Here is a 19,986-nt window from a genome sequence, read left to right on the forward strand (position 1 = left end):
GCACAGCTATTTTAAAATTTCCTATGTGTGATCTATTCACCACAGATTTTATGAGTAATAAGTTTATACATTGACCATCGAGTCACTGTAACTAATGATTTTTAAAGATACTCTTGCCAAAAGTTAAACAATGGATCTCATTTTATACAAAGGATGTTTCATCAAGAAATATCTCGGTCTATAAATGTTTTTAAAAATAATTTCTGTGATATATTTAACTTTAAAAGTGATGCTGTAGCGCCCTCTCTAGCATACTGAAAACTACTTTCTGTTTAAACTTGATAACAAAATACCCTAATTTTGCATAAAACACACGCCATTCTGCAGAATGTATGAAGTCAATAAATAAAACGAATATATAAATAGAACTGAACAGCAGAATAAGCATAAATCTCTCACGATAGTACTTAAATCTATTTTGTTAAATGAAATAATACTTGAAGACACCAGTCATTTCGATATTAACAAGATTACTCGTATAAGAAGAACTCGGGACGTATTTAGTATTGTACTTGCTTCGGCAGTACATATACTAAAATTGGAACGATACAGAGAAGATTAGCATGGCCCCTGCGCAAGGATGACACGCAAAATCGTGAAGCGTTCCACATTTTTTGTAATTTGTAACAGTGAAATAAATTTCCTCTTTACACTTCAAACCTTACATAAAAAGACTTAATTCATAATCAACATCCTCTTCTCTTAGTTAAACTGTTTACCTTGTTAACAGCACAGCTATTTTAAAATTTCCTATGTGTGATCTATTCACCACAGATTTTATGAGTAATAAGTTTATACATTGACCATCGAGTCACTGTAACTAATGATTTTTAAAGATACTCTTGCCAAAAGTTAAACAATGGATCTCATTTTATACAAAGGATGTTTCATCAAGAAATATCTCGGTCTATAAATGTTTTTAAAAATAATTTCTGTGATATATTTAACTTTAAAAGTGATGCTGTAGCGCCCTCTCTAGCATACTGAAAACTACTTTCTGTTTAAACTTGATAACAAAATACCCTAATTTTGCATAAAACACACGCCATTCTGCAGAATGTATGAAGTCAATAAATAAAACGAATATATAAATAGAACTGAACAGCAGAATAAGCATAAATCTCTCACGATAGTACTTAAATCTATTTTGTTAAATGAAATAATACTTGAAGACACCAGTCATTTCGATATTAACAAGATTACTCGTATAAAAGAACTCGGGACGTATTTAGTATTGTACTTGCTTCGGCAGTACATATACTAAAATTGGAACGATACAGAGAAGATTAGCATGGCCCCTGCGCAAGGATGACACGCAAAATCGTGAAGCGTTCCACATTTTTTGTAATTTGTAACAGTGAAATAAATTTCCTCTTTACACTTCAAACCTTACATAAAAGACTTAATTCATAATCAACATCCTCTTCTCTTAGTTAAACTGTTTACCTTGTTAACAGCACAGCTATTTTAAAATTTCCTATGTGTGATCTATTCACCACAGATTTTATAAGTAATAAGTTTATACATTGACCATCGAGTCACTGTAACTAATGATTTTTAAAGATACTCTTGCCAAAAGTTAAACAATGGATCTCATTTTATACAAAGGATGTTTCATCAAGAAATATCTCGGTCTATAAATGTTTTAAAAATAATTTCTGTGATATATTTAACTTTAAAAGTGATGCTGTAGCGCCCTCTAGCATACTGAAAACTACTTTCTGTTTAAACTTGATAACAAAATACCCTAATTTTGCATAAAACACACGCCATTCTGCAGAATGTATGAAGTCAATAAATAAAACGAATATATAAATAGAACTGAACAGCAGAATAAGCATAAATCTCTCACGATAGTACTTAAATCTATTTTGTTAAATGAAATAATACTTGAAGACACCAGTCATTTCGATATTAACAAGATTACTCGTATAAAAGAACTCAGGGGCGTATTTAGTATTGTACTTGCTTCGGCAGTACATATACTAAAATTGGAACGATACAGAGAAGATTAGCATGGCCCCTGCGCAAGGATGACACGCAAAATCGTGAAGCGTTCCACATTTTTTGTAATTTGTAACAGTGAAATAAATTTCCTCTTTACACTTCAAACCTTACATAAAAAAGACTTAATTCATAATCAACATCCTCTTCTCTTAGTTAAACTGTTTACCTTGTTAACAGCACAGCTATTTTAAAATTTCCTATGTGTGATCTATTCACCACAGATTTTATGAGTAATAAGTTTATACATTGACCATCGAGTCACTGTAACTAATGATTTTTAAAGATACTCTTGCCAAAAGTTAAACAATGGATCTCATTTTATACAAAGGATGTTTCATCAAGAAATATCTCGGTCTATAAATGTTTTAAAAATAATTTCTGTGATATATTTAACTTTAAAAGTGATGCTGTAGCGCCCTCTCTAGCATACTGAAAACTACTTTCTGTTTAAACTTGATAACAAAATACCCTAATTTTGCATAAAACACACGCCATTCTGCAGAATGTATGAAGTCAATAAATAAAACGAATATATAAATAGAACTGAACAGCAGAATAAGCATAAATCTCTCACGATAGTACTTAAATCTATTTTGTTAAATGAAATAATACTTGAAGACACCAGTCATTTCGATATTAACAAGATTACTCGTATAAAAAGAACTCGGGGCGTATTTAGTATTGTACTTGCTTCGGCAGTACATATACTAAAATTGGAACGATACAGAGAAGATTAGCATGGCCCCTGCGCAAGGATGACACGCAAAATCGTGAAGCGTTCCACATTTTTTTGTAATTTGTAACAGTGAAATAAATTTCCTCTTTACACTTCAAACCTTACATAAAAAAGACTTAATTCATAATCAACATCCTCTTCTCTTAGTTAAACTGTTTACCTTGTTAACAGCACAGCTATTTTAAAATTTCCTATGTGTGATCTATTCACCACAGATTTTATGAGTAATAAGTTTATACATTGATCATCGAGTCACTGTAACTAATGATTTTTAAAGATACTCTTGCCAAAAGTTAAACAATGGATCTCATTTTATACAAAGGATGTTTCATCAAGAAATATCTCGGTCTATAAATGTTTTTAAAAATAATTTCTGTGATATATTTAACTTTAAAAGTGATGCTGTAGCGCCCTCTCTAGCATACTGAAAACTACTTTCTGTTTAAACTTGATAACAAAATACCCTAATTTTGCATAAAACACACGCCATTCTGCAGAATGTATGAAGTCAATAAATAAAACGAATATATAAATAGAACTGAACAGCAGAATAAGCATAAATCTCTCACGATAGTACTTAAATCTATTTTGTTAAATGAAATAATACTTGAAGACACCAGTCATTTCGATATTAACAAGATTACTCGTATAAGAAGAACTCGGGACGTATTTAGTATTGTACTTGCTTCGGCAGTACATATACTAAAATTGGAACGATACAGAGAAGATTAGCATGGCCCCTGCGCAAGGATGACACGCAAAATCGTGAAGCGTTCCACATTTTTGTAATTTGTAACAGTGAAATAAATTTCCTCTTTACACTTCAAACCTTACATAAAAAAGACTTAATTCATAATCAACATCCTCTTCTCTTAGTTAAACTGTTTACCTTGTTAACAGCACAGCTATTTTAAAATTTCCTATGTGTGATCTATTCACCACAGATTTTATGAGTAATAAGTTTATACATTGACCATCGAGTCACTGTAACTAATGATTTTTAAAGATACTCTTGCCAAAAGTTAAACAATGGATCTCATTTTATACAAAGGATGTTTCATCAAGAAATATCTCGGTCTATAAATGTTTTAAAAAATAATTTCTGTGATATATTTAACTTTAAAAGTGATGCTGTAGCGCCCTCTCTAGCATACTGAAAACTACTTTCTGTTTAAACTTGATAACAAAATACCCTAATTTTGCATAAAACACACGCCATTCTGCAGAATGTATGAAGTCAATAAATAAAACGAATATATAAATAGAACTGAACAGCAGAATAAGCATAAATCTCTCACGATAGTACTTAAATCTATTTTGTTAAATGAAATAATACTTGAAGACACCAGTCATTTCGATATTAACAAGATTACTCGTATAAAAGAACTCAGGGGCGTATTTAGTATTGTACTTGCTTCGGCAGTACATATACTAAAATTGAACGATACAGAGAAGATTAGCATGGCCCCTGCGCAAGGATGACACGCAAAATCGTGAAGCGTTCCACATTTTTTGTAATTTGTAACAGTGAAATAAATTTCCTCTTTACACTTCAAACCTTACATAAAAAGACTTAATTCATAATCAACATCCTCTTCTCTTAGTTAAACTGTTTACCTTGTTAACAGCACAGCTATTTTAAAATTTCCTATGTGTGGTCTATTCACCACAGATTTTATGTGTAATAAGTTTATACATTGACCATCGAGTCACTGTAACTAAACATTTTTAAAGATACTCTTGCCAAAAGTTAAACAATGGATCTCATTTTATACAAAGGATGTTTCATCAAGAAATATCTCGGTCTATAAATGTTTTTAACAATAATTTCTGTGATATATTTAACTTTAAAAGTGATGCTGTAGCGCCCTCTCTAGCATACTGAAAACTACTTTCTGTTTAAACTTGATAACAAAATACCCTAATTTTGCATAAAACACACGCCATTCTGCAGAATGTATGAAGTCAATAAATAAAACGAATATATAAATAGAACTGAACAGCAGAATAAGCATAAATCTCTCACGATAGTACTTAAATCTATTTTGTTAAATGAAATAATACTTGAAGACACCAGTCATTTCGATATTAACAAGATTACTCGTATAAAAAGAACTCGGGACGTATTTAGTATTGTACTTGCTTCGGCAGTACATATACTAAAATTGGAACGATACAGAGAAGATTAGCATGGCCCCTGCGCAAGGATGACACGCAAAATCGTGAAGCGTTCCACATTTTTTTGTAATTTGTAACAGTGAAATAAATTTCCTCTTTACACTTCAAACCTTACATAAAAAAGACTTAATTCATAATCAACATCCTCTTCTCTTAGTTAAACTGTTTACCTTGTTAACAGCACAGCTATTTTAAAATTTCCTATGTGTGATCTATTCACCACAGATTTTATGAGTAATAAGTTTATACATTGACCATCGAGTCACTGTAACTAATGATTTTTAAAGATACTCTTGCCAAAAGTTAAACAATGGATCTCATTTTATACAAAGGATGTTTCATCAAGAAATATCTCGGTCTATAAATGTTTTAAAAATAATTTCTGTGATATATTTAACTTTAAAAGTGATGCTGTAGCGCCCTCTCTAGCATACTGAAAACTACTTTCTGTTTAAACTTGATAACAAAATACCCTAATTTTGCATAAAACACACGCCATTCTGCAGAATGTATGAAGTCAATAAATAAAACGAATATATAAATAGAACTGAACAGCAGAATAAGCATAAATCTCTCACGATAGTACTTAAATCTATTTTGTTAAATGAAATAATACTTGAAGACACCAGTCATTTCGATATTAACAAGATTACTCGTATAAAAAGAACTCGGGACGTATTTAGTATTGTACTTGCTTCGGCAGTACATATACTAAAATTGGAACGATACAGAGAAGATTAGCATGGCCCCTGCGCAAGGATGACACGCAAAATCGTGAAGCGTTCCACATTTTTTGTAATTTGTAACAGTGAAATAAATTTCCTCTTTACACTTCAAACCTTACATAAAAAGACTTAATTCATAATCAACATCCTCTTCTCTTAGTTAAACTGTTTACCTTGTTAACAGCACAGCTATTTTAAAATTTCCTATGTGTGATCTATTCACCACAGATTTTATGAGTAATAAGTTTGTACATTGATCATCGAGTCACTGTAACTAATGATTTTTAAAGATACTCTTGCCAAAAGTTAAACAATGGATCTCATTTTATACAAAGGATGTTTCATCAAGAAATATCTCGGTCTATAAATGTTTTAAAAATAATTTCTGTGATATATTTAACTTTAAAAGTGATGCTGTAGCGCCTCTCTAGCATACTGAAAACTACTTTCTGTTTAAACTTGATAACAAAATACCCTAATTTTGCATAAAACACACGCCATTCTGCAGAATGTATGAAGTCAATAAATAAAACGAATATATAAATAGAACTGAACAGCAGAATAAGCATAAATCTCTCACGATAGTACTTAAATCTATTTTGTTAAATGAAATAATACTTGAAGACACCAGTCATTTCGATATTAACAAGATTACTCGTATAAAAAGAACTCGGGACGTATTTAGTATTGTACTTGCTTCGGCAGTACATATACTAAAATTGAACGATACAGAGAAGATTAGCATGGCCCCTGCGCAAGGATGACACGCAAAATCGTGAAGCGTTCCACATTTTTTGTAATTTGTAACAGTGAAATAAATTTCCTCTTTACACTTCAAACCTTACATAAAAAGACTTAATTCATAATCAACATCCTCTTCTCTTAGTTAAACTGTTTACCTTGTTAACAGCACAGCTATTTTAAAATTTCCTATGTGTGGTCTATTCACCACAGATTTTATGAGTAATAAGTTTATACATTGACCATCGAGTCACTGTAACTAAACATTTTTAAAGATACTCTTGCCAAAAGTTAAACAATGGATCTCATTTTATACAAAGGATGTTTCATCAAGAAATATCTCGGTCTATAAATGTTTTTAAAAATAATTTCTGTGATATATTTAACTTTAAAAGTGATGCTGTAGCGCCCTCTAGCATACTGAAAACTACTTTCTGTTTAAACTTGACAACAAAATACCCTAATTTTGCATAAAACACACGCCATTCTGCAGAATGTATGAAGTCAATAAATAAAACGAATATATAAATAGAACTGAACAGCAGAATAAGCATAAATCTCTCACGATAGTACTTAAATCTATTTTGTTAAATGAAATAATACTTGAAGACACCAGTCATTTCGATATTAACAAGATTACTCGTATAAAAAGAACTCGGGGCGTATTTAGTATTGTACTTGCTTCGGCAGTACATATACTAAAATTGGAACGATACAGAGAAGATTAGCATGGCCCCTGCGCAAGGATGACACGCAAAATCGTGAAGCGTTCCACATTTTTTGTAATGTGTAACAGTGAAATAAATTTCCTCTTTACACTTCAAACCTTACATAAAAAGACTTAATTCATAATCAACATCCTCTTCTCTTAGTTAAACTGTTTACCTTGTTAACAGCACAGCTATTTTAAAATTTCCTATGTGTGGTCTATTCACCACAGATTTTATGAGTAATAAGTTTATACATTGACCATCGAGTCACTGTAACTAAACATTTTTAAAGATACTGTTGCCAAAAGATAAACAAGGATCTCATTTTATGCAAAATAAGTTTAATCCAGAAATGTCTTGGCCTATAAACGTTTTTTTTTTAATTTTTCAGGAGAAATAAAGTGTGACAGACATTTTATTATTTTATATACACCTCTGGAAAGAAATAATATGATCTTATATATAAGTATGGTTCTACTGATAGCATCTGTAATATTCCAATAGAAATAATATGATCTTATATATAAGTATGGTTCTACTGATAGCATCTGTAATATTCCAATATTCAGGCATAAGTTGTTTTTTAAATTACATTTTTAAGTTCTCTGTACCCCTCATTTTCTCGTAATAATAATAATACAGTATTACTAACACAACAACGGTAAATAGATGTCATAGAAGATTCTACTATACTTTGTATTTTCTTGCAAAGTGAGCATGCATGATACAGCTATGATTCTGCAGCCTTACCAAAATGTTCCTGCTCATTAATATTCGCCACAATTCACCAAGTGGAAGTTTCGGCACCAAAATAATAGAAAAACCTCGTTCAAAATCAATACGTATGCTGAACGTTAAATCTTTACGACAGTAATACCAATAGCTTAATACTTGATGTAAACCAGACTGCCTACATCATCATTGTTGAAACTACAATACTATTGTACTATTAATGGCCTACAAGCCACAGCTTTCTATAGAACCTCATGTGTGCGATTTCCTTCTCTTACTTAACTTTTTGTTTTGAGTAAACTGGTCAACATTAGTTAGTTTCATTCTGTTTAAGTTATACAAACAATGACAGACTGTGGAATATACTTCATTAGCTATCAATATGTTATAACTTGCTGAACACGATTTAGCAGTTCCAGTTTCGTTATTTTTTTTTCAAAAAAGGGTATGTAGAGAAAAAAAATGGGGAAATAAACATAGATGTCTAAAAGAAGTAGAAAAATACATATACTTTTAAATCCACTCTATAATTAACAACCAAACGCGGCTTTACTGTATCAAACAAAACTGAGGTGCGTCTCAAGAATTGTTTACACACTCGGGGCATTAAAGCTATAAGGTCCAACATGTAGAAAACAAGAATTCTAAACAATGACTTACACTTCCCAAAGCTACCATATTTTTCTTAATCTAAAACCAAATCACTTGTGCTATTTGTCTCATATGTGATCTTGGAGGTTGCTTCAGAAGTATTTATTTTTTTCATAACTCTTTTCTTGATGTTGCAGCTTATAGTTTGATATCCCCAGTGGATAAACTACCCTTGAGATTCTGTTGGTTTTTAATGTCAAAGCAACATTGTTAGTGGAAAATGTGAATTTCAGCGGGGGGGTGGGGTGAGAAGTGTCAGTAATTTTTCAGTGCTTTTGTTTCCTTCGGTAGCTTGAAGCTTATATATTTGATGCCCTCTAGTGAGAAAATCGTCCTTAAAATATCTTCTTGCTTTCCTATTAGAACGGATCCAAATTTTTGCTATGATTTTAAAAATATATAGGTGTTAGTTTTTTAAATATTTATTTTATCTACCAGTTTTGATTTTCATATCTCTAATAGTTTTCAATGAAAAATGGAATCTGGTAAACAAGTTTGGTCCCCTTAGTGATAGTACTGCAGGGTGTTCGGAAAATCACTGTGTAGTTTTGTAATCATATACATATAAGTGAAAAATGGAATCTGGTAAACAAGTTTGGTCCCCTTAGTGATAGTACTGCAGGGTGTTCTGGAAAATCACTGTGTAGTTTTGTAATCATATACATATAAGTGAAAAATGGAATCTGGTAAACAAGTTTGGTCCCCTTAGTGATAGTACTGCAGGGTGTTCGGAAAATCACTGTGTAGTTTTGTAATCATATACATATAAGTGAAAAATGGAATCTGGTAAACAAGTTTGGTCCCCTTAGTGATAGTACTGCAGGGTGTTCGGAAAATCACTGTGTAGTTTTGTAATCATATACATATAAGTGCACAGTGACTTTCCGAACACCCTGTAGTATACAATTTACAAGGCCTTACAGAGAAACACTTTGTAACCATAATCATCGGTAACCACTACGCCTGTATGGTCTACTGTAGTCTTGTTTAACCTTGTAGTAAATGCTACAAATGTATTAGTGAACGACTGGTAATTTCAAGATTAGGGAGCGCTATCATGGAGTCCCTTCAAGATTTTTTTTTTTTTTTTTTCAAAATCAGAACTGCGTAATTTAACTTTCAAAATAAAGCTAGTTTGGTACAGAATAATACGAGGCCGGGACATTTCGTTACTGACGGCATGTAACATGGACTTGTTTTGTAACGAAAAATAACTCGTTACGGAAGGTTTCGTTACAAATTTGTGTGCGAGATTTATGAATTTTATTACTACCTACTTCAACTACCAGAGGACACCACCTCACCAAGAGAGATATCAAAAGTTTAAGTTTGATTAATTTATTATGCAAAAATGACATACAATATTATGTTTACAACATTCAGGTTATTAAATGTTTGAAATTCAAATCAAAATATTGTTAAGTTTCAATATATGCTCTTGTAAACCTATATCGTTTTCACTGTAATTGATGTTACAAAGTTAATGGCACACCATAATACATCGTAATTAAGGCTTAGCCTCCATCTCACGTGATCCCATGACGTTATGTTATTTTTGAATGGTCCATACATTGGCGATCTGTTATCATTTTTTATATTATTGTTGCCACCAACAAATTTCACATTCGAAAACTACGTGAAAAAAATCAGTATTCGTAACAAAACCTGCAACGTCATAAAAATGACGCAACAATAATACATCCTTCCCAAGTTGTCCTGGTAACAATGCGGCGGTAACGAAACTTCCGGATCTAAATAACACAACTATTTATACATATAGAAACTCACCGATATGACGTTACGTAATCTAAATATCAACTTGCTTTTATTTCGTACGGTAGACCTGTAACACCACTTATTTTTCCTACTATGCAATTCAATTCAAGGCCACTGATAAATACAATGGTTACACCTCGAACTGATTACTGTTCATAATAAACCGGAAATAAGGAACGAAACCCACAGCACAAACACCATTCTAAAACTTTTGTGTGGGATATTGACATTCCTGTAGTATGAATGTTTTTCACTGACAACCATCCAATTTTGACCTATGAAATGTCCAAAGTTCGGATTTTTTTTTTTTAAGTTCAAAGTACTTGCAGAGGACAAGAGAAAATGAATAAGATAAAATATGAGCATTTAAAATGTCCATCTGATTTTCAAAGGTTTTTTCATCTGATTTATTTTATAATGTGTTGTTTTAATTTTGCGCAAAGCTACACGAGAGTTATCTGTGCTAGCCGTCCTTAATTTAGCAGTGTAAGACTAGAGGGAAGGCAGCTAGCATCACAACCCACCGCCAATTCTTGGGCTACTCTTTTACCAACGAATAGTGGGATTGATTGTAGCATTATAACGCCCCCACACCTGAAATGGCGAGCATGTTTGGTGTGATGGGGATTAGAACCCGCGACCCTCATATTACGAGTCGAGTGCCTTAACCACCTGGCCATGTCGGTCCTTTATAATTTGTATTTACGGTTACATAATAGCATTTCCATATTATTATATACTTTATTTCAAATTGTCCATTTGGTGATCAATTCTAATTCACGTTTGTGTTAAGCGTTTACTATATTCATAGAAAATGACACGAGAAAATGCGTATCCACTATAAGCTGATCCTACAGTTTATCGAGTTTATATATCTTGTCAAGCGCAAAACTGGCTATTTACGTTGTACCCTACGTAGAAACCAAGCCTAGAATTTTAGCGTTAAATTCTCAGGGAACAACCAACTCAGTGCCAGCCCGCTGCTGCGTGTTAAAGCGAGTTATATTTCAAGTTGGCCTATCTCATAACTCAGAATTATTTAAAGTACAAAAATATATGTGTATTAATTTTCAACTTATCGGGCTTGAATACAATTCCAGAGTCTATTTCACTGCTTTAGTTCCGCAGTTGTATTCAGGGGGATGGGCGAATCCTGCTATTAAAACGAGAAGAGAAAGTGCCTGACACGTCAGTGAAGTATGCAGCCTACTTTGCGTGTGTATATTGGCTGGCTGTTTAATTATTTTGTCCTAAATTTCAAACAATGATGTCTCGCCATACGAGTCATTACTTTTTCATACGAACTGTGGGAAACAGACAACTTATCTCATTTGTCGACTAATAATGTCGAATTTTGATTTAATATTATTACCGGTTAAAATCCGTTACACTGAAATGTTTATTGTAATTTAAATATAAATTAACTTTTCAACTGCATTGTTGACAAAATACTTTCGAACACATAAAAACTAAGCCCAGGTAGATATTGTAACCGTCATTATGCTTAACAGTGTTGGCTAACTTTAGGGCTTCGTTTGAATACACGGTCACATACTTAGACACTTGGCTTGTACTAATGCGCATGTAAAGCCTATTAGATTTGTTGTTAGATTACAATCTCGTCTCGAATTCTAGAAATATTTCAGAATACACACGGTTCCGCGACTATAAAAAGTACGTTTATCCGTTTTGTGTTGAATTTCGCGCAAAGCTATATGACGGTTATCTATGTTCGCGCTCCATAATTTAGAAGTGACAGACTCGAGGGAAGGCGGCTAGTCAACACCACCCACCGCCAACTCGTGGACTATTCTTTTATCAACAGATCGTCAGAATGACCGTCACATTATAACGCCTCCACGGCTCACCTGAAGTAATCATGAGACTTGGGCTGTTTGTACTAAAAACAATATAAACCAATCGCCGTGAACATCAACCAAAATGAAAGAACAAACACCAACCGATTCTCAGTATTTTTTGTCTCCGTCTTATTTGTTTTACTACTGTATTAACACATGTTTGTTGTTGTTGTTGTTTTCATGTAACTTTAGGACAAGTTCATGAACCTTCCTGTGAGTGATAAAATGTTGTTGCTCTAGGTGTATTTGTGTAAAAAAATCTTTTGATGACAAAGTAACTTCTGAAAGGAAGAATTCGAACCTGTGATCCTAAGATTGATATGCTAGGCCTAAAAATACTGTTAAGTTCATTAACACAACCCTAAAAATTGACTCTCGGTTGGCTAACTTGGATTGTACAAGTACCTCATGTTTCAGAGGTTCGTTTGTTTTTAAAATGCATTAAATAATGCACAGATCGTAGAAAGGCCTTCTTATCTGACCGAATAAATTATCTGAATGCATTCAAAAACTAAATAAAACAATAAAGATATCCCAAATGTGATTAACTCTATAACACACATATTAGAAAGGGATATTTTCATAACTTGTTAAAATAAAACCCCATTGCCCTAATAACACATGATACACATTACTTCCAAGGCACAAAGAGTTGAACTTTGCGCAGTTACGACTGTCTCTTACAACACACACACAATCAACCACAATGTGATATTTGCTTGAGCTGTAACCAAAGCGAATCGGATCCACAATCCCACATTAACCACTTAGTCTTAATACACCTGTGATAACATTCCAAGCACACACACACACACAAAGAAATTGATTTTACAACAGCAGAACCATTACCTTATTGAATTACCTAAAAGGTTTCAGAAACAGTGATCAAATAAACAAACACGTAGTTTAGATAACTTTATTTTTAAAACCTGTTCAACAGCATGGATACACCGGATATCTTCCAGACGGTTTGCAAATATTGATCCGTAGTATTATAATACTTTATGTTGCGATGTTTTTGAAATTTTAGTACTTTTATTGTAATTACGATGTTAACAAAACCTTCCTTAAAATGAATACAATGGAAAGAAACATACAAGAGTTCACTTTTCACTTCCCCACGCAAATCTGTATTGAGTTTGTTGGTTGTTAAGGTCAAAGCTGCAATGTCCGATATCCACTTCAGGAAACGAGCCCCTAATTTTAGCGATATAAGTGCTCAAAATTAACACTGAGAAATCAGAGCACTTAAGAATATCTAAGTTTCAGTTCCGTATAATCTCTAAAATAATTTTTTTTTTTTTTTGTAATTTCACGAGCGCCCTTTGGTGTACTTTTCCATGCATTGCCGTCAGATGTTGCTTGATTACTGAAAGCTTGTATTGAACAGGTGTATGGCAATGGGATGTAGTTTTATCACAATACATGACAATTAGAAACTCAGTACTACATACTTTAAGTTCACAAGTTGGCACCTCCATTTCTGTTGTCACACCTCTCCCGGCCTTGGGACGGCTGTAACACCTTCTCTAATCAAGGTGAACACAGATGAATTCCATAGAAGAACGGAAAAATGAGAAGGAAAACAGAGAACTGGCCTGCCCTGAAGATTAAAAATTGTTTTATCGAATAGGGTTACAGCGTCGTTTGGTTAGAATTTTTCGCACAAAGTTACAGAGAGATTATCTACATAAAACTATTCCTAATTTTGAACTTAAGAGATTAGACAGCGATTTCCAACCTTTTGTAGGCCTGGCATGGCCTAGCGCGTTAAAGCGTGCGCTTCGTAATCTGAGGGTCGCGGGTTCGCGCCCGAGTCGTGCCAAAACATGTTCGCCCTCTCAGCCGTGGGGCGTTATAATGTGACGATCAATCCCACTATTCGTTGGTAAAAGAGTAGCCCAAGAGTTGGCGGTGGGTGGTGATGACTAGCTGCCTTCCCTCTAGTCTTACACTGCTAAATTAGGGACGGCTAGCACAGATAGCCCTCGAGTTGCTTTGTGCGAAATTCGAAAACAAACAAACCAACCTTTAGGGAATCTCACGAATGGTAATAGTCTTCGGTGCGGGTCCCTTTAACCAGTAATAAATTTTGTAAAACAAATCAGCTTTTGAACATGCTGAATTTATTGAAAACAGAGTTCCTGTAACAAGTTTAAAATAAAATCCAAATATCTCATATTGTTATCAATTTGTAGTTAGTATACCCGGTAACACTGACATAGAATTCTTGGAACATAATAAACAAACTGAAACCAAAACCATTTAATTACAACTTTAAAGGTCGGCTTAACAGAACAGAGATTGTTTTAAATCAGGCTCTGAACCAAGCCATTTCCTTCCATAAATATTTTAATAAGTTAGAAGGAAATTCAAATATTGGTAGGAGCTTCAGAACCAGGAAAGTAGAAAAGATGCCAATACCAACTATTTCTCGCTAGCCACGAATTGGGAAACTATGGAAGGAAGGCAGTAAGCCAACAGCGCCATCTCTTGGGCAACTGCTATCTTACAAAATAATGTGGTTTGATCGGTACTCTTACCGCAAACACGACCCCAAGATATGAATATGGCGTTTTGCAGCGACGGGAATGAACCATGAACTCTCAGATCCACAGTTCAAGGGCACTAAAGGCAGATTTTAGCAACAAAGTCCATGAGCCTTGTCAAATATAAAAAGAAGCTTGTGACTTAAAGCGAATCAAAAATTTACTCTAGATTGACAGATAGTTCCAAAACGACTTCACATGAGATGACAAAGGCTCAAGTCACAAAATTTTGTCTGTTGTTAAGCACAAAGTTACAGAATAGGCTGGCTATTTGCTCTGCCCATTACGGGTATCGAAACCTGGTTTCCAGTGTTGTAAGTCCGCAGACATACAGCTGTGCCACTGCAGGGGAGGAGCAAAGAATAGAAATGAGCGGAGTTATCATTGCAGGTGACTATATTGTAATAGCAGAAGTAAGAAATTAATAGAACAATAAAATGCATAGGTAATAATAATAAATACAGTAAATGAAGCAATTCACAAAACGTTGTGAAAAAAAAAAAACTGCCGAGAAAATGTTCATATAATTTTTCATTTTTCTTTGCAAGTGGTTAGAAGTTCAATAATTTGTCACCAGGCGTCCTACATACTGATCTTTCTTTATCTTTCACTTGAATTATCAAAATTAAGACTTTTATTTTATGTATAAAACATAGTATTTACTTCACCATTTCCTAACAAAGTTTTTAAAGCACAATTTGCAAAGATTAAAATGACTTTGAAATAATATACCAGACAACAGTCATTAGTGTTAAGCCTGTAACATTTACAGACACTACATTCTTTATTTAGCCCATTACGTTCTTCTAATTATTCAAAATACGTATTGTACTGCTGTATTTGTTATATCCCAGCCGACTTGAATAGCTGTGGTTTGTTTGCTTGTTTTGAATTTCGCGCAAAGCTACACGAGGGCTATCTGCGCTAGCCGTCCCTAATTTAGCACTGTAAGACTAGAGGAAAAGCAGCTTGTTATCACCACCCACCGCCTTTCGGCTACTCTTTACCAACGAATAGTGGGATTAAATGTGGAATTATAATGCCCCACGGCTGAAAGGGCATGTTTGGTGTGACGCGGGATCTGAATAGCTCTAGATTGAACGAAACGCGTCTTTGGCAATAGATAACATACTGGGAATGGAATACAATAATTGTACATTTCTAATCCTTGATAATTCGTTAGGCTGGATAAAGTATGTAGTGACAAATTTAGCAAGTACTACAATTGTATCATGAGTTATTCTTTGACAATTTATATTATTTCATGGACTTTAAAAGGTTAATTGTGTTCACACTTGATTTCACTCAGAGCCAAATTTTGAGTTCCTTATACCGTCCACCGTGGAAAGTAGTTAAGAATTTCACTCATGCTAAGAGCCACTCAACAGTAACATACTGTATATCTACATCTTCAGCCGCGGCAGAACGGCTCTTAAAACATCTGCGAATTTTTCCCGAGTTCAAACCTTTGCTCATATCTCTTATTTCTCGACCGATTTAAGATCTAATTACAGTTTTGGACTCAGGAGATCAAACCCTTTCGAATGATGCATTTGACCTAGCCCAATATCTCGTAGGTTAATTTACTCTAATCCTATCTAAAATAATTTCAATTTTAAGGTAGCCTGGTAAAGATTGTGATGAGTAATAATATAAAATAGGTTTAGTTTGTTTTGAATTTCGCGCAAAGCTATACGAGGGTTATCTGCGCTAGCCGTCCCTAATTTTGCAGTGGAAGACTGGAGGGAAGGCAGCTAGTCATCACCACCCACCGCCAACTCTTGGGCTACTCTTTACCAACGAATAGTGGGATTGACCGTCACATTATAACGCACCCACGGCCGATGTGGCGAGCATGTTTGGTGCAACGGGGATTCGAACCCGCGACCCTCAGTTATCAGTCGAACACCTTAACCCACCTGGCCATGCTGGATATCAAATAGTATATACGTGCGCCACACGCATGGTATTGATAGCACATAAAAATATAACTAATAAAAAAAGAAAAAAAAAGGTCTAATGGATTAATTTACTCTTATCCTAATTAAACAAATTAAAAGTGCCGAGGTGATTTAAGGATTTCCTTATTTTATTCTTTAAGTTACGTTACATTCTGAAATGTGAATGACTGTTAGTAATTCCGAACAACTAAATGTAGACTATCATACTTGAGAGATAAAATTTGGCTTCAACATTACACAAGCCTGCGAATACTGTGTTTTGCTTGCGTGCCCAGCTTTTCGGACGAGAGACAGGCAAAGGCTCCAAGAGACACTACGGTTAGCGATATATATAAAAGAGGTGCACACTACTCAATGAAAATTGTAGGCCCGAAAACACCAAATATGTAAGTACCAACGCGATTAAACTTCAAGCGACTAAGACTTAACTTTAGATTATATGTCTATTAAATAGGGAAAATGGCATTATATTGGACAATAAAGCATACAAAAGGTTCAACAAATCGAAAAACGTTATCTGGTATAGTACGGAAAGTTGCCAGACAGGCGAGAAAATTTTAATTGTTCCTGTGATTTTTTTCCACAGTATTGTGTATGCTTACTTAGATTATCACGTTCGTATCATATATAGATACTAATAATTCTTCCACGTTTTTCAGATCTTCTAACAATACAACCAACAATGTTAGCAACAAACACACTTGCGACGTACCATACGTGCAAAGTAAATACGTATTTGAACACCCAATGACGGGCTATTATATGACACGTACAATTCGTTCACGATACATTTTCCATTACATATGGGTACTTATATTTTGCTCGAAGTTTCATTGGATGAATTATCCAAGTTTAAAAATATTTTCGTAATTACGTACACCAGCATAAAATATTAATTTCTACTTACTGTTTACGAGTACTGTAAATTTTATACCGCAGACGACATAGACAGATTTACCAGGTAAGCCTAATTTTAAATCCAACTCGACAGTTCAAACACTGTGACAAATACTATTACTAGCATTAGCATTACTACCACTAGTACTAACGATTGCAGCTGTAATACACAAATCCATATCACAATATTCAAAAGTATTCCAAATACGCCTTCTCCGAACACAGCTTTTATAACTTATTATTAACTGTGGATACATTAAACTATTTTTTTTATACATACATGTAAAAAACAACAATTCATGCAATAAAATTTGTATTTGTTTTTGTATACGGTAGGAGAAAACAACTGAATTCCGTAAAAACACAAAATAACATGTTAATTTCGTAAAAACTTTGGAAGTATTACGTTTGTACTTAAATTATTTAGAACACATACCGTCGTTTTCTGCACCTCGCATTTTCTTCAGTGAACCTGCTACGGTAAACAACGAACACTGACAGAAACACTAAATAAGGACAGAAACACTTGAAGGTCATTCGATTAATTTCATCAGACGTTAATGGGCATCAATAGGTTATATACACGAGTGTGAAGTTCCCAGATTTTATGTTATTTTTGATATGTACGAAGAGACATCGCTAGGATACCAACGTCGAGCGTACATTTATTTACACGTTTAATCGTTGTGATACATGTGCTCGCTCTAATAGAAACTAGGCCTATACAAGTTGGCAGCTCAAAACGTGTCCTCCCAAACAAGCAAAGCGCTGATTGGGAAATGTTTATTGTACACGGTAACTCCTGCAGGAGGAAGAAGGGTGCGTTTAAAAAGTTCGTTCACCGTAGAACGTTAAATCTCCAGCCGTGTGAAGCTATAAACCACGACGTGATTCACTTCAACGTATAAATATATATTTTACTTATATTTATGAACAGAACAATAAGCAATGGATAATGGATTTATTCTAAGTATTTTATGTATATACGTACATTTAAAAAAATCGTTATTTTTTAAAACAAAAGGTTTTGGGCAAATCAACACCTTATCTTAATAAATTTAAAATATGATCTGTAAACACGTTAAAATGACTTGTTTCGGCTCAAATAAACTATCATGATCCCCACCGAGATCCACTGTGATTACCTACGTTAGGTAGTGTTACGAAGAAACAAGAATGGATCAGTGTCCTCGAATTAACTAAAAAATACAACGTGTGCACATTGGAAACATTTTATTAGACGTGAAAGTACAAACCCAAAAAATGTAGTGTCATTTCGTAGTAAAATAAATAGCCAGCTGCAAGAGATATATGTTTAAAAATTAAAATTACGCTGAGAAATATTATAGGCAAGTTACTTGCCTAATAAAAGTTTATTATCAGTTTATGGAGTTAGTGTTCCTTATTTAAAGTTAAAAATGCACATATTTCCAAGTTAAAAGTATTCTTATTAAAACCTTATTACAATGTTATTCTTTGAAAATTTGATTTTCTTATAACTTCCCCATTAATATGACGACACATAATAAAGGCTTTATCCACTGTTAAGCGTGTCTGTAACTAATAGTTTTAACTTTAATAAATGTGCAGTTTGCCCGACATATATTTTACAAAGTACCTTCTTTTTTTTTCAACTTCAATATAATAATATGTACAAAAGTGTACTTTGAAACTTCATATAACTGGCTTGTTTTATAGCGGTCTCTACCAGTCGGGATTTACGATGCTAAAATCAGAGTTCGATTCTCCTCGGTGAACTCAGTAGATAGCCCGATGTGGCTTTGCTACAAGTTTGTTTTTTTTTAATTTCGCGCAAAGCTACTCGAGGGCTATCTGCGCTAGCCGTCCCTAATTTAGTAGTGTAAAACTAGAGGGAAGGCACCTAGTCAGCACCACCCATCGCAAACTCTTGGGCTACTCTCTACCAACAAATAGTGGGGTTGATTATAACATTATAACACCCCCACGGCTGAAAGGGCGAGCATGTTTGGTATGACGGGGATTCGAACCCGTGACCCTCGAATTACGAGTCGAGTGCCTTGACCTCATGAGCATTGGGAAGACGAAGGTTGGAAAGCTACCCCAATAACCTTTAAATAGAAGTTAATTCCAAAACACTTCCACAACCTCCTGGGAGGGGGGAGGGAGTTGTTGTGCCCTTAAATAACAAATGTGTCTATTCCACTTCTTTTATACCTTGTGGACTAATTTTGGTTGAGAATACAACCAACTAGAACAAAGGTGACGCACCCTTACGTTTGGGACCGTTTAAAAATTATTATATAATATTGATTTGTCTCTTACTGTTCTTTAAGAACGACAAAAACATTTTAAAACCACTATTTTAATGAAATCATCACAGTTCCTAATTTTGAGACAACCTTTAAAACAAGCTATATGCCAGCATACAGTTAGAATCTAGTAATCCATATTTTGTTTGATTAAATATTTTATACCTGATCAC

General features: G+C 33.9%; 1 protein-coding gene and 10 non-coding genes across 11 annotated transcripts in view; 10 read left to right on the forward strand and 1 right to left on the reverse strand.

The window, feature by feature from the left end:
• The window catches only part of LOC143228616 (activated CDC42 kinase 1-like), a 74,739-nt gene extending 56,381 nt beyond the window's left edge, over positions 1-18,358 (reverse strand). Inside the window, exon 1 of the mRNA XM_076459841.1 lies at positions 17,959-18,358. Coding sequence (XP_076315956.1) covers positions 17,959-17,980 — 22 coding nt within the window. The 5' untranslated portion in view covers positions 17,981-18,358. The remainder of the gene's footprint in view (positions 1-17,958) is intronic.
• Positions 509-615, forward strand: LOC143231186 (U6 spliceosomal RNA). Its single transcript, XR_013016816.1, has one exon. It is a non-coding gene; the product is annotated as a U6 spliceosomal RNA (small nuclear RNA).
• LOC143231187 (U6 spliceosomal RNA) lies at positions 1,237-1,343 on the forward strand. The gene has a single exon (XR_013016817.1). It is a non-coding gene; the product is annotated as a U6 spliceosomal RNA (small nuclear RNA).
• Positions 1,962-2,068, forward strand: LOC143231188 (U6 spliceosomal RNA). Its single transcript, XR_013016818.1, has one exon. It is a non-coding gene; the product is annotated as a U6 spliceosomal RNA (small nuclear RNA).
• On the forward strand, positions 2,691-2,797 carry LOC143231189 (U6 spliceosomal RNA). The gene has a single exon (XR_013016819.1). It is a non-coding gene; the product is annotated as a U6 spliceosomal RNA (small nuclear RNA).
• LOC143231191 (U6 spliceosomal RNA) lies at positions 3,422-3,528 on the forward strand. Its single transcript, XR_013016821.1, has one exon. It is a non-coding gene; the product is annotated as a U6 spliceosomal RNA (small nuclear RNA).
• Positions 4,151-4,256, forward strand: LOC143231196 (U6 spliceosomal RNA). The gene has a single exon (XR_013016826.1). It is a non-coding gene; the product is annotated as a U6 spliceosomal RNA (small nuclear RNA).
• Positions 4,879-4,985, forward strand: LOC143231192 (U6 spliceosomal RNA). The gene has a single exon (XR_013016822.1). It is a non-coding gene; the product is annotated as a U6 spliceosomal RNA (small nuclear RNA).
• Positions 5,609-5,715, forward strand: LOC143231193 (U6 spliceosomal RNA). Its single transcript, XR_013016823.1, has one exon. It is a non-coding gene; the product is annotated as a U6 spliceosomal RNA (small nuclear RNA).
• On the forward strand, positions 6,336-6,441 carry LOC143231197 (U6 spliceosomal RNA). Its single transcript, XR_013016827.1, has one exon. It is a non-coding gene; the product is annotated as a U6 spliceosomal RNA (small nuclear RNA).
• On the forward strand, positions 7,062-7,168 carry LOC143231194 (U6 spliceosomal RNA). The gene has a single exon (XR_013016824.1). It is a non-coding gene; the product is annotated as a U6 spliceosomal RNA (small nuclear RNA).
• Positions 18,359-19,986: the final 1,628 nt, after the last annotated feature.

The sequence above is a fragment of the Tachypleus tridentatus genome, chromosome 10 (genome assembly GCF_004210375.1).
Source record: "Tachypleus tridentatus isolate NWPU-2018 chromosome 10, ASM421037v1, whole genome shotgun sequence".
Classification (NCBI taxonomy): domain Eukaryota; kingdom Metazoa; phylum Arthropoda; class Merostomata; order Xiphosura; family Limulidae; genus Tachypleus; species Tachypleus tridentatus.